Here is a 15,655-nt window from a genome sequence, read left to right on the forward strand (position 1 = left end):
TTTTAACAGGGATATGGTGCCCACACTGCTGTATACTACGTGGGCTGTGTTACATACCGCGTGGGCTGTGCTATATATTACGTGGCCACTGTTATATACTGCGTGGGCAGTGTTATATACTACGTGGCTGCTATATACTGCGTGGGCAGTGTTATATACTACGTGGCTGCTATATACTGCGTGGGCAGTGTTATATACTACGTGGCTGCTATATACTGCGTGGGCAGGGTTATATACTACGTGGCTGCTATATACTGCGTGGGCTGTGTTATATACTACGTGGCTGCTATATACTGCGTGGAATCATATAGAAACAAACGCGTATTTAATGAAATGGTCAGGAAGTGCGTCACAAGTACCCTGCATACCGGGATATGTAGTCCCGGGTGCATACATGCCCCACAGAGTAGCGCACGTGATGACTAATCCCTAAGAAAGGGGGAGAGGACCCGCCCATATGATGTATCAAGCAAAAGTACGTTTCAAAGGCCTTGCATGCCGGGATATGTAGTCCCGGGTGCATACATGCCCCACAAGGCAGTGCACATGATAATTAACCCCAGGAGGGAAGGGGAACCCGCCCACTCGATGTCACAGGTACGCGATACATCCAGTATGTTACAAATACCTTGCATGCCGGGATATGTAGTCCCGGGTGCAAACATTCCCCACAGAGCCGCGCACTTGATGACTAAACCCCTAAAGGGGGAGGACCCGCCCACACGATGTCACTGGCAAGCGATGCGTCGGGGTACTTGTGACGCACTTCCTGACCATTTCATAGGGTGACCTTCGGATTGGATGATCGCAGTTTAAAAGGGGCTACTTTGGAGTATGATGGCACTCCCCCTGACGAAGGCACAGCGCCGAAACGCGCGTAGGGGTTGTGGCACCATCTCCTGAGCTTTGGTAAGTCCCTGTCACATCTGTTCATTATGGCACTTGCCAGTATGGGTGTTTGTTTTGTCTATTATCTGCCGTATTGCTAGTATATGCCACTTTGATATTGCCGCTTGGCTCAGTTACGTGGTATCTATATGTGCATGTGTGGTGATTTGTAGGGATCCCTATTTTAGGAGTTCCACCGTATACAGCAAACACTTAAAGTATTATGAATTACTAGGTTTTGCAGGACTTACCGCTCAGTAGTGGTGCCATTTTTTTTATTTTTTGGCTCATCTACCTATGGGTGTTATTTTAAGAGTTGTGTATTTCTGATTTTATTCTAATAAAGTTTGTTATCTGATGTTTCTAAATACGCGTTTGTTTCTATATGATTCCATTTAACTTTGCGTAAGAACGGGGTTATATTAGAGATTGGGATTAATATTGTGGGACAATAGAACCTATCACTATAATATTATCTCTATCCAATCATGGGATTACTGTTTTGATTTTTATATACTGCGTGGGCAGTGTTATATACTACATGGCTGCTATATATTACGTGGCCAGTTTTATATACTACGTGGCTGCTACAGTCATGGCCAAAAGTATTGACACCCCTGCAATTCTGTCAGATAATACCCAGTTTCCTCCTGAAAATGATTGCAATCACAAATTCTTTGGTATTATTATCTTCATTTAATTTGTCTTAAATGAAAAAACACAAAAAGAATTGTCCTAAAGCCAAATTGGATATAATTCCACACCAAACATAAAAAAGTGATGCTTCTCTAATTTGTGTAATTAACAGCACCTGTAACTTACCTGTGCCACCTAACAGGTAACATAACATAGTTAGTAAGGCCGAAAAAAGACATTTGTCCATCCAGTTCAGCCTATACTCCATCATAATAAATCCCCAGATCTACGTCCTTCTACAGAACCTAATAATTGTATGATACAATATTGTTCTGCTCCAGGAAGACATCCAGGCCTCTCTTGAACCCCTCGACTGAGTTCGCCATCACCACCTCCTCAGGCAAGCAATTCCAGATTCTCACTGCCCTAACAGTAAAGAATCCTCTTCTATGTTGGTGGAAAAACCTTCTCTCCTCCAGACGCAAAGAATGCCCCCTTGTGCCCGTCACCTTCCTTGGTATAAACAGATCCTCAGCGAGATATTTGTATTGTCCCCTTATATACTTATACATGGTTATTAGATCGCCCCTCAGTCGTCTTTTTTCTAGACTAAATAATCCTAATTTCACTCATCTATCTGGGTATTGTAGTTCTCCCATCCCCTTTATTAATTTTGTTGCCCTCCTTTGTACTCGCTCTAGTTCCATTATATCCTTCCTGAGCACCGGTGCCCAAAACTGGACACAGTACTCCATGTGCGGTCTAACTAGGGATTTGTACAGAGGCAGTATAATGCTCTCATCATGTGTATCCAGACCTCTTTTAATGCACCCCATGATCCTGTTTGCCTTGGCAGCTGCTGCCTGGCACTGGCTGCTCCAGGTAAGTTTATCATTAACTAGGATCCTCAAGTCCTTCTCCCTGTCAGATTTACCCAGTGGTTTCCCGTTCAGTGTGTAATGGTGATATTGATTCCCTCTTCCCATGTGTATAACCTTACATTTATCATTGTTAAACCTCATCTGCCACCATTCAGCCCAAGTTTCCAACTTATCCAGATCCATCTGTAGCAGAATACTATCTTCTCTTGTATTAACTGCTTTACATAGTTTTGTATCATCTGCAAATATCGATATTTTACTGTGTAAACCTTCTACCAGATCATTAATGAATATGTTGAAGAGAACAGGTCCCAATACTGACCCCTGCGGTACCCCACTGGTCACAGCGACCCAGTTAGAGACTATACCATTTATAACCACCCTCTGCTTTCTATCACTAAGCCAGTTACTAACCCATTTACACACATTTTCCCCCAGACCAAGCATTCTCATTTTGTGTACCAACCTCTTGTGCGGCACGGTATCAAACGCTTTGGAAAAATCGAGATATACCACGTCCAATGACTCACCGTGGTCCAGCCTATAGCTTACCTCTTCATAAAAACTGATTAGATTGGTTTGACAGGAGCGATGTCTCATAAACCCATGCTGATATGGAGTTAAACAGTTATTCTCATTGAGATAATCCAGAATAACATCCCTCAGAAACCCTTCAAATATTTTACCAATAGAGGTTAGACTTACTGGCCTATAATTTCCAGGTTCACTTTTAGAGCCCTTTTTGAATATTGGCACCACATTTGCTATGCGCCAGTCCTGTGGAACAGACCCTGTCGCTATAGAGTCCCTAAAAATAAGAAATAATGGTTTATCTATTACATTACTTAGTTCTCTTAGTACTCGTGGGTGTATGCCATCCGGACCCGGAGATTTATCTATTTTAATCTTATTTAGCCGGTTTCGCACCTCTTCTTGGGTTAGATTGGTGACCCTTAATATAGGGTTTTCATTGTTTCTTGGGATTTCACCTAGCATTTCATTTTCCACCGTGAATACCGTGGAGAAGAAGGTGTTTAATATGTTAGCTTTTTCCTCGTCATCTACAACCATTCTTTCCTCACTATTTTTTAAGGGGCCTACATTTTCAGTTTTTATTCTTATACTATTGATATAGTTGAAGAACAGTTTGGGATTAGTTTTACTCTCCTTAGCAATGTGCTTCTCTGTTTCCTTTTTGGCAGCTTTAATTAGTTTTTTAGATAAAGTATTTTTCTCCCTATAGTTTTTTAGAGCTTCAATGGTGCCATCCTGCTTTAGTAGTGCAAATGCTTTCTTTTTACTGTTAATTGCCAGTCTTACTTCTTTGTTTAGCCACATTGGGTTTTTCCTATTTCTAGTCCTTTTATTCCCACAAGGTATAAACCGCTTACACTGCCTATTTAGGATGTTCTTAAACATTTCCCATTTATTATCTGTATTCTTATTTCTGAGGATATTGTCCCAGTCTACCAGATTAAGGGCATCTCTAAGCTGGTCAAACTTTGCCTTCCTAAAGTTCAGTGTTTTTGTGACTCCCTGACAAGTCCCCCTAGTGAAAGACAGGTGAAACTGTACAATATTGTGGTCGCTATTTCCTAGATGCCCGACCACCTGCAGATTTGTTATTCTGTCAGGTCTATTAGATAGTATTAGGTCTAAAAGTGCTGCTCCTCTGGTTGGATTCTGCACCAATTGTGAAAGATAATTTTTCTTGGTTATTAGCCTTTATCGGTTTCACAGGTTTCTGTTTCCCAGTTATCCGGGTAGTTAAAGTCCCCCATAATCAGGACCTCATTATGGGTTGAAGCTTCATCTATCTGCTTTAGAAGTAGACTTTCCATGGTTTCTGTTATATTTGGGGGTTTGTAACAGACCCCAATGAGAATTTTGTTACCATTTTTCCCTCCATGAATTTCGACCCATATGGACTCGACATCCTCATTTCCTTCGCTAATATCCTCCCTTAAAGTGGACTTTAGACAAGACTTTACATAGAGACAAACCCCTCCTCCTCTCCAATTTTTACGATCCTTTCTAAACAGACTGTAACCCTGTAAGTTAACTGCCCAGTCATAGCTTTCATCTAACCATGTCTCGGTTATTCCCACTATGTCAAACTTAAAGTTCATGTTAGGTGTTGAGTTCCCACCGCTGCACAGGGGGAATCTCAAACCATGTCCACTGCGGTCTCCCATTCTCCTCCAGCCGAAGTGGAAACTGCTCAGCAGAGACGTCGATCCCAGCGTCTGGCTTGAGCTGATACTGTGTGCTTGGGTGTTGGCAATAACTAAATCACACTTGCAGCCAGTTGACATGGATTAAAGTTGACTCAACTTCTGTCCTGTGTCCTCGTGTGTACCACATTGAGCATGGAGAAAAGAAAGAAGACCAAAGAACTGTCTGAGGACTTGAGAAACCAAATTGTGAGGAAGCATGAGCAATCTCAAGGCTACAAGTCCATCTCCAAAGACCTGAATGTTCCTGTGTCTACCATGCGCAGTGTCATCAAGAAGTTTAAAGCTCATGGCACTGTGGCTAACCTCCCTAGATGTGGACGGAAAAGAAACATTGACAAGAGATTTCAACGCAAGATTGTGCGGATGTTGGATAAAGAACCTCAACTAACATCCAAACAAGTTCAAGCTGCCCTGCAGTCCGAGGGTACAACAGTGTCAACCCGTACTATCCGTCGACGTCTGAATGAAAAGGGACTGTATGGTAGGAGACCCAGGAAAACCCCACTTCTTACCCCGAGACATAAAAAAGCCAGGCTGGAGTTTGCCAAAACTAACCTGAAAAAGCCTAAAATGTTTTGGAAGAATGTTCTCTGGTCAGATGAGACAAAAGTAGAGCTTTTTGGGCAAAGGCATCAACAGAGTTTACAGGAGAAAAAAAGAGTCATTCAAAGAAAAGAACATGGTCCCTACAGTCAAACATGGCGGAGGTTCCCAGATGTTTTGGGGTTGCTTTGCTGCCTCTGGCACTGGACTGCTTGACCATGTGCATGGCATTATGAAGTCTGAAGACTACCAACAAATTTGCAGCATAATGTAGGGCCCAGTGTGAGAAAGCTGGGTCTCCTTCAGAGGTCATGGGTCTTCCAGCAGGACAATGACCCAAAACACACTTCAAAAAGCACTAGAAAATGATTTGAGAGAAAGCACTGGAGACTTCTAAGGTGGCCAGAAATGAGTCCACACCTGAATCCCATAGAGCATCTGTGGAGAGATCTAAAAATGGCAGTTTGGAGAAGGCACCCTTCAAATTTCAGGGACCTGGAGCAATTTGCCAAAGAAGAATGGTCTAAAATTCCAGCAGAGCATTGTAAGAAACTCATTGATGGTTACCGGAAGCGGTTGGTCGCAGTTATTTTGGCTAAAGATTGTGCAACCAAGTATTAGGCTGAGGGTGCCAATACTTTTGTCTGGCCCATTTTTGGAGTTTTGTGTGAAATGATCAATGTTTTGCTTTTTGCTTCATTCTCTTTTGTGTGTTTTCATTTAAGACAAATTAAATGAAGACAATAATACCAAAGAATTTGTGATTGCAAACATTTTCAGGAAGAAACTGAGTGTTATCTGACAGAATTGCAGGGGTGTTAATACTGCGTGGGCAGTGTTATATACTACGTGGCTGCTATATACTGCGTGGGCTGTGTTATATATTACGTGGCCAGTGTTATATACTACGTCGCCTGTGTTATATAGTACGTGGCTGCTATATACTGCGTGGGCTGTGTTATATAGTACGTGGCTGTGTTATACACTGAGTGGCCACTGTTATATATTGTGTGACCTGTATTAACGCATCGGGTATTCTACAATATGTATGTATGTATGTATGTATGTATGTATGTATGTATGTATATAGCAGCCACATAGTATATAGCACAGGCCACGTAGTATTTGTCTGCTACATACTACATGGCTCCTATATACTACGTGGCTGCTTTATACATATATATTCTAGAATACCCAATGCGTTAGAATTGGGCCACCATCTAGTATATGTATATATATATATATATATATATATATATATATATATATATATATATATATATATATATATATATATATATATATATATATATATATATATATATACACACACACACACACACACACACATATATATATTTATTTTAAATCCATGCTTCTTTCACACGTGAGGTAAATAAAGAGTAGTCTTTTATTACAAGGCACATATCACTTGCAAACAATTAAATTATGACCCGGCAGTGAAAGGGTGACGGAAGCAATAAAGCCGTACCTTTTCGCTCATAAAGGGATTTACATTTGTGGAGCCAATGGCCAGTCTCTCGACACAAAGCTTTGGAGAGCCAGCTGTACAGTGCGGTTTCGCACAGACTAAATTTAGACAGTTCTGCTCATCACAGCAATGCTGTGTGTCAGCCACATCAAAGCCCGAGGGCAGAAAGATAAGCAGTGAATACAGGTCACGTAGCTGCGGAGCTAACAAACTGTAAGAGAGCTCGCACTCCAGGGGATTCCAGGCAGTTTTGTCATCAACAATCTAGTATCCCCTGGGCCCCCACATCCATTGGTTGCTAAGCAACATTGGTGTTAATACCTCAGAGAAGAGATTCTTACCAGGCATCTGGCCGTTCATCTGGTTTTGCATGTGTGATGCAGGCGGACCCCCTCCTACCATTCCTTCTGAAGGCATGTTGTGTGAGCGTGGTGGTTGCGGAGGGCCACTCTGATTCATCCCTGCTGGACCCATAGGCATATTCTGTGTGGGGAGCTAAAGCAGATTTGCAAAATATTTAATTCAAGGTATAAAATATTACATATTTTACAGTCAGACTGGCACGGCAGGCATCATAGAACTGCGGACTGCCAAAAGCCATGGAGCCGATGACAAATATTTGGGGACATTTATACTGCACGTCATCTACAGTAGGTTTAGAGATTGAGAAGAGAAGGATACTGTACGTACTGCAGTGCCAGGCCACAGGGGCACACCATCTCATCTGTATGCCAACTCAAAGGACACTTTGCTGCTTTTCATCTGCTACTCGCCCTCTGCTTCCTCACTCGTACTAGAACTATTGGCCCTATACATTGTTAACATCAGCCATCAGTATAATGTGTATGGTAGCAGCCACATATTACACCTTGTTTGTCTTCAGTTTTTAGCTTCGATTTGGGAGATTAACTGCTTTCAGTGAGTGGCATTGGCCATCTGATGTGTACAGCGGCATTAGAAGATGGCACAACTACCTTGCACTAGCACAAACCTATAGTTTTCACCTCTGATGTTGCCACAAACAGGTCGTCATCGGGTTCCCTCTCCCCCATTTGAGAGCAGATGGATCAGCAAGGACCCGGATTCCTGTGATGTATCACTTACTGGGCCGCTAGCTGTCAATTTGATAAAAACACACTAACTGCTGCAGATTTAGCAGTTCTCTCATTGCTGAGCTCTGTATAACCCCACCCACACCACTGATTGGCAGCTTTTTGCCCATGTACAGTGCACACAAAGCAGCCAATCAATGTTAGGAGTGGGGTTATACAGAGTTCATGAATGTGCAGGACTAATGAAGGAAGGTTCATTAGTCATATAGTAATAATCTCCTGTTGATAGAACAGTGATGTTATCAAAACTACAGCAAGCAGCCCAGTAAGTGACAGATCACTGAAATCAGGCTCTCTACCTCTACATTATGTTACTATCAGATTAGGTGGCCTGCTGACAGATTCCCTTTGAAATGCATAATCCGCTGCTCCTGCAATCTCTGTTGATGTCACCGACCACCAGTGACCCAACTGCTGCAGCCACTGATTGGCTGCAGGGTCAGGAGTTGCCGATCAGTGGCTGCAGCAGTAACATTGCGTTAACAGCAGCCCGTTCAACACATGCGTTAACGGGCTGCTGTTAACGCAAATGCCGGTATGTCATCTCGCTAGCAGATGCTCTATCTGTGTTAGCAGTGACGGACCCGGAAACGCTGCAGCCCGCGTCTCAGGGTCCGTCACTCAATGACGGCACGCTAGCGATGCGTCCGACATAGGAATTAATGGTGGCGTTAACGGACTACATTACACCGCGTTATGCCCCAGTGTAACGTAGTCCGTCTAACGGACGCCTGCAGCGCAGTGTGAACCTGGCCTAAGCGACATCACCGCTTACAGCCCGCCGAGAAGGTGGGAGTAGCAGAGTTTCCATGGTCATTGATTTAACTCTGACTATCCAATGCTAAATTTACGGTACCTTTTGAGCAGCGAATCTTTTTAAACAGTACAGGCAATAAAGAAACTTCTGTTTTTATAAATATTGATATTCACCATGCCGTATCGAGTTCTTCTTAAAAATTAAAAAAAAAAATATATATATATATAGTGAACTGTACAGATAGCATAAAAAGACCACTACTGAGGCTCATAATGGCCATCTGCACCCCACCATTTCCATGTTTGTATACAATTTACCGTATATACTCGAGTATAAGCCGAGGCACCTAATTTTGCCACGAAAAACTGGGAAAACTTTTTCACTCGAGTATAAGTCGGGTACGCATTGTCCCCTCATCATTATCCTTGTATGCATGGCTCCCCAGGCCCTGTCCTTGTATGCATGGCTCCATATCCCCTATCCTTGTATGTATGGTTCCTATAAAAAATAAAAAACAAACAAACAAAAAAAAAAACACATCCTACTTACCTTCCCTGCGCGCCCTCACTGCCATCACATGTCCCTGCTCATTAAAGTAATGAATATTCACTGCCTGCCTCTGTGACCCGCCGCTCTGACGCTCCCCACTTTCTGGGACAGTGACTCATGTATAAGCCTAGGGGGACGTTTTCAGCACAAAAAAAGGTGCTGAAAAACTCGGCTTATACACAAGTATATACGGTATATACCATTTCTTTAGGGCATGTTCACGTGGCACTTACTTCAGAAATTTGCTGTGGATTTGCTGCACATTTCACCCTCATAAAGAGGCTATGAATGAAAACTCTGCAATACACATTTTAAATCTGCAGCGCCAATCAACTCACACTGCACTGTGGATTATCTCTGCAGCACATGGAGCAAAATCTAATCCACAATGCTGCTACTGTAATATTGATTTTCCATCCACAGAATGGTGAAATATTTTGGTTGATGAAACAAAACAAAAAAAAATCAGGGCAGACCGGTCACCAAATCGTTCATGTTGAAATGGACACAAAATTAAATAGTGGCTTTAAAGAGGTTTAACTCTCTCTTTTTTTTTTTTTTTTTTTTGCTCGCCTGTTGCGGAGATGTTAGCAATTACCGTATTATTGGGACTATAAGATGCACTTTTTCCCCAAAAAAGTTTTGGGGGAAAATGGGGTGAGTCTTAGAGTCAGAAGTACTTAAAGTTACCGTGGTGGCAGCAGGAGTCGGGCGATTCTTCCTATTCTGACGCTGCAGGGCGATGAGCTCGCTCCCATACCAGCCTGGAGCTGCAGGTTCGGCGGTGCGGGGTACTCAGGCGACATTTCGTCTAAGCTCCGCACTTCTATTGCCTCGTCTCCGCGTTCTAGTCTCCTGAGATCTCTGGACGAGATCTCGTTGCCAAGATCTCAATCTGCGCCGGGGGAATCAATCTGGCCTCCGGGAAAGTGGCCGCCGGAAGCGGCGCATGCGCAGATTGAAATCTCGGCTCAGAGATCTTGTTGCCGAGATCTCAATCTGAGCATGTGCCGCCTCCGGCGGCCATTTTCCCGGAGGCCACAGCATCGAGGCAATAGAAGTGCGAAGGCTTTCACAAACTGTCGCCGGAGCCCGCCGCACCACCGCCGAACCTGCAGCACCAGACTGGGATGAAATTTCCCAGAGACCACCGCATTGCAGCAATGGATGTGTGGGGGCGCCGGGCTTTCACAAAATGTCACCGTAGTCCCCCAAACCGCCGAACCTGTGCACCAATCTGGGTCATATCATCGCCGGACCACCAAACACCCCCTATGACTCTGCTCCACCAGCGCTGCCGATCCCCCACCCCACCCCGGGTAGAATTCAGGACTGTAAGACGGACCCCACTTGACGCATTAATTCCCCCCCCCCCACACACACAATTTTCCTTCTGAAAATATGCGTTGTGTCTTATGGTCTGGTGTGTCTTATAGTCGACCATAAGTCTTTAATAGCAGGCACACTGTTAGCCATAGCTGCAGCTTCCTGCAGTGGTTGTGCAATTACATGTGCCTGCTATTAAAGAGAATATTCACTGCTCTCCACTACCATGGGTGTGAATATTCACTGCTTCCCACACGCATAGTGGAGCCCACCTCTTTGCACTGAAGATGGAACTGAGAGGTGGGCGGAACTATGGCCTTGTGTAGCAGTGAATATTCACACCCATGGTAGTGGAGAGCAGTGAATATTCATTCTCTTTAATAGCAGGCACACATGATGGCACAACAACTGCAGGAATCTGGCAGCTGTGGCTAACAGTGTGCCTGCTATTAAAGAAATTGATTACTCACTGCGCTCCAATCCAGGACTTGGGGAGCAGTGAGTATTCCAGCAGCTTACCTCAGCTTGTGAGTAGCGCATGAACGTCACTGCCATGCTGGCATCAAAACAAGTGAGGGAGCACAGGGAATGGGTTATTTTATGTGTGCAGCGTGAAGGGGGCCATAAATACCAGGATGGGGGTGAGGGGACCATGTATAACAGGATGAGGGTGAGGGGACCATGTACAGTGAAGGAAATAATTATTTGATCCCTTGCTGATTTTGTAAGTTTGCCCCCCTGACAAAGACATGAACAGTCAATAATTTTAAGAGTAGGTGAATTTTAACATTGAGAGATAGAATATCCAAAATAAAATCCAGAAAAATCTCATTGTATAAATTATATAAATAAGCATTTTGCAGTGAGAAATAAGTATTTGATCCCCTACCAACCATTAAGAATTCTGGTTCCTACAAACCAGTTAGACGCTCCTAATCAACTTGTTACCTGCATTAAAAAGACAGCTGCCTTAGGCTAAGTTCACATTAGCGTTTCTGTGCGCAGCGCAACATCTGCATGCACAAACGCATGCCAAAACGCATGCAAAAGCATGGTTACGCCTGCGCATCATCTTGCGCATGAAGCAAACAAAAACGCTGCGTGTGCATGCGTTTAGGCATGCGTTTGCGTTTTTTATGCACATGGTGGAGGCGGTGACATTTTCTGGACATGCGCAGTCTAAAGTACGCATGCGTAACGAACGCATGTCATTGCGTACCAATGCGTTCCCATAGACAGTAATGCGTTTTACGCAATTGTCCGCATTCGGATGATTGCTGTTGTGAATTCAGCTTTTGGGCTCCCTCCGGTGGTTGTAGAGGGTAATGCAGTTGTGCCTGGACTGCAGGAGTGGACAGATGTATCTACTAATTGCAAAACTGACTGGGGTATATAGCTTTGCAGGATCCTTTAGTCAGTGCCAGTTGTCCATTGTTCTTGAAGGATTCACTTCCCTGCTGCTCTCTCCAGTTTTCTGTGCTTTTCTACAAAGATAAGTCCTGGCTTTGTTTTTGCTGTCCACCTGCTGTGGACCTTATAGTTCTGTGCATTTTCATGTTTTTGTCTTGTCCAGCTTAGTCTGTGAAGGATTTTTTGCAGCCTAGCTATTTCTCTGGAGATGCAGATATACCCCCATGTCTTTAGTCAGATGTGGTGATCCGTATTTTCTGCGGTGGATATTTTCTAGTGTTTTTATACTGACCGCATAGTACTCTGTTCTATTCTTTCTTTTTAGCTAGTATGGCCTCCTATGCTAAAATCTGATTTCATATCTGCGTATGTTATTTCCCTCTCCTCTCACAGTCAATATTTGTGGGGGGCTATCTATCCTTTGGGGATTTTCTCTGAGGCAAGATAGGTTTCCTGTTTCTGTCTTTAGGGGTAGTTAGATCTTAGGCTGTGCCGAGGGGTCTAGGGAGTGTTAGGTACCCCCCACGGCTACTTCTAGTTGCGCTGCTAGGTTCAGGGTTTGCGGTCAGTACAGGGACCACCTTCTCCAGAGTCCGTCTCATGCTGCTCCTAGGCCACCAGATCATAACAGTACAACTGGCCAACAATGAGTTAATAGCATCTCAGAAGAAGGGAGGGAAGCTTTTGAGCCATTTTTTTTCCCTTAGCCGGTTTGGTATTTTCCTCCCTCTTTACCTCTGGGTGGCTACGGAGTCTAGTATTAACATGAATGTTCAGGAATTAGTTTCTCGGGTGGATCAGCTTGCTGCTAGGGTACAGGGTATTTCAGATTTCATTGTTCAGACTCCTGCCTTAGAACCTAAGATTCCCACTCCTGATTTATTCTTTGGTGACAGATCCAAATTTTTGAGTTTCAAAAATAACTGTAAACTGCTTTTTGCATTAAGACCCCGGTCTTCTGGTGATCCTATTCAGCAGGTTAAAATCATCATATCTCTGCTGCGTGGTGACCCACAGGATTGGGCATTTTCCCTGGAATCTGGCAATCCTGCTTTTCTTAATGTTGATTCGTTCTTTCAGGCATTGGGGTTGTTGTATGATGAGCCTAATTCTGTGGATCAGGCTGAGAAAAATCTTGTTAGCCCTGTGTCAAGGTCAAGAAGCGGCAGAATTGTATTGCCAGAAATTTAGAAAATGGTCTGTACTGACTAAATGGAATGAGGATGCCTTGGCGGCAATTTTCAGAAAAGGTCTTACTGAATCCGTTAAAGATGTTATGGTGGGGTTCCCCACGCCTGCTGGTCTGAGTGATTCTATGTCTCTGGCCATTCAGACTGATCGGCGCTTGCGCGAGCGCAGAGTTGTGCACACTGTGTCGTTGTCGTCTGAACGGAGCCCTGAGCCTATGCAGTGTGATAGGATTTTGTCTAGAGCTGAACGTCAAACATTCAGGCGTCAGAATAGGTTGTGTTTTTACTGCGGCGATTCTGCTCATGTTATTTCTGATTGCCCGAAGCGTACTAAGAGAATCGCTAGTTCTGTTGCCATCAGTACTATACAACCTAAACTTCTGTTATCAATACCAATACGGCAATTTAACATCCCATCATAGACCTGCAAAATAACACACACGCGCACACGACAGGCGGCATGAAAAGTCACCGAGGGCCGCAGGTTCCCCACCCCTGGTTTAAATGTATTAGCGTCTAAAAGACGCAAATACATTTGAACATCGGAAGGGAGTGGAGTGTGTGGAGGTTCGCCATCACTGTTGTAGAGGTTAGAGTCTGACTGATTGAGTCTGTAGACAGGAGTCTTTTATAAAGGTGACTATGTAAGACCAGGTTCACATTAGCATTTCTGTGCGCAGCGTGTGATCCGCATAAATCTGCAAGCGTCATGTGTACATAACTTTAAACATGCTGTACGCAGGGAAATGCTTTTACATGCAGATGAATATACATGCGTCATTTCACGGTGTGCTGCGGTTTGCGGCGAACGCAACATGTTGCATCTCATGAGGCGTCAAATATTGCACAATCTGTTATGATCTGGTGGCCTTCTGTGCTTTTCTACAAAGATAAGTCCTGGCTTTGTTTTTGCTGTCCACCTGCTGTGGACCTTATAGTTCTGTGCATTTTTATGTTTTTGTCTTGTCCAGCTTAGTCTGTGAAGGATTTTTTGCAGCCTAGCTATTTCTCTGGAGATGCAGATATACCCCCATGTCTTTAGTCAGATGTGGTGATCCGTATTTTCTGCGGTGGATATTTTCTAGTGTTTTTATACTGACCGCATAGTACTCTGTTCTATTCTTTCTTTTTAGCTAGTATGGCCTCCTATGCTAAAATCTGATTTCATATCTGCGTATGTTATTTCCCTCTCCTCTCACAGTCAATATTTGTGGGGGGCTATCTATCCTTTGGGGATTTTCTCTGAGGCAAGATAGGTTTCCTGTTTCTGTCTTTAGGGGTAGTTAGATCTTAGGCTGTGCCGAGGGGTCTAGGTAGTGTTAGGTACCCCCCACGGCTACTTCTAGTTGCGCTTCTAGGTTCAGGGTTTGCGGTCAGTACAGGGACCACCTTCTCCAGAGTCCGTCTCATGCTGCTCCTAGGCCACCAGATCATAACAGATTGTGCAATATTTGACGCCTCATGAGATGCAACATGTTGCGTTCGCCGCAAACCGCAGCACACCGTGAAATGACGCATGTATATTCATCTGCATGTAAAAGCATTTCTCTGCGTACAGCATGTTTAAAGTTATGTACACATGACGCTTGCAGATTTATGCGGATCACACGCTGCGCACAGAAATGCTAATGTGAACCTGGTCTTACATAGTCACCTTTATAAAAGACTCCTGTCTACAGACTCAATCAGTCAGACTCTAACCTCTACAACAGTGATGGCGAACCTCCACACACTCCACTCCCTTCCGATGTTCAAATGTATTTGCGTCTTTTAGACGCTAATACATTTAAACCAGGGGTGGGGAACCTGCGGCCCTCGGTGACTTTTCATGCCGCCTGTCGTGTGCGCGTGTGTGTTATTTTGCAGGTCTATGATGGGATGTTAAATTGCCGTATTGGCACTTTCTGATAAATAAGTGGGTTTTGGGTTGCCATTTCAGCACTCGGTCTCTAAAAGGTTCGCCATCACTGCTCTACAACATAGGCAAGATCAAAGAGCTTTATAAGGATGTCAGGGACAAGATCATAGACCTGCACAAGGCTAGAATTGGCTACAAAACCGTAAGTAAGACGCTGGGTGAGAAGGAGACAACTGTTGGTGCAGTAGTAAGAAAATGGAAGAAATACAAAATGACTGTCAATCAACATCAATCTAGGGCATCTCACCTCGTGGGGTATCCTTGATCATGAGGAAGGTGAGAAATCAGCCTAAAACTACATGGGGGAACTTGTTAATGACCTCATGGCAGCTGGGACCACAGTCACCAAGAAAACCATTGCTAACCCATTACGCAGTAAAGGTTTAAAATCCTGCAGTGCCTTCAAGGTCCCCCTGCTGAAGAAGCGACATGTGCCGGCACGTCTGAAGTTTGCCAATGAACACCTGGATGCTTCTGTGAGTGATTGGGAGAAGGTGCTGTGGTCAGAGGAGCCAGGTCTTTGGCACTAACTCAATTCGCTGTGTTTGGAGGAAGAGAAATGCTGCCTATGACCCAAAGAACACCATCCCCACTGTCAAGCATGGAGGTGGAAACATTGTTTTGGGGGTGTTTCTCTGTTAAGGGCACTGGACTACTTCACCGCATCAATGGGAGAATGGATGGAGCCATGTACCGTACAATCCTGAGTGACAACC

The 15,655-nt window shown here is 44.1% G+C and overlaps 1 protein-coding gene across 4 annotated transcripts in view; it reads right to left on the reverse strand.

Annotated features, from left to right (window-relative positions):
• Nucleotides 1-15,655, reverse strand: part of SS18 (SS18 subunit of BAF chromatin remodeling complex) — a 77,138-nt gene that overhangs the window by 37,616 nt on the left and 23,867 nt on the right. For all 4 annotated transcript variants that reach the window (XM_069731230.1, XM_069731231.1, XM_069731233.1 and 1 more), the window contains exon 4: nucleotides 7,019-7,172. In XM_069731230.1, the coding sequence (XP_069587331.1) occupies nucleotides 7,019-7,172 (154 nt within the window). The remainder of the gene's footprint in view (nucleotides 1-7,018; nucleotides 7,173-15,655) is intronic.

The sequence above is a fragment of the Ranitomeya imitator genome, chromosome 6 (assembly GCF_032444005.1).
Source record: "Ranitomeya imitator isolate aRanImi1 chromosome 6, aRanImi1.pri, whole genome shotgun sequence".
Classification (NCBI taxonomy): Eukaryota; Metazoa; Chordata; class Amphibia; order Anura; family Dendrobatidae; genus Ranitomeya; species Ranitomeya imitator.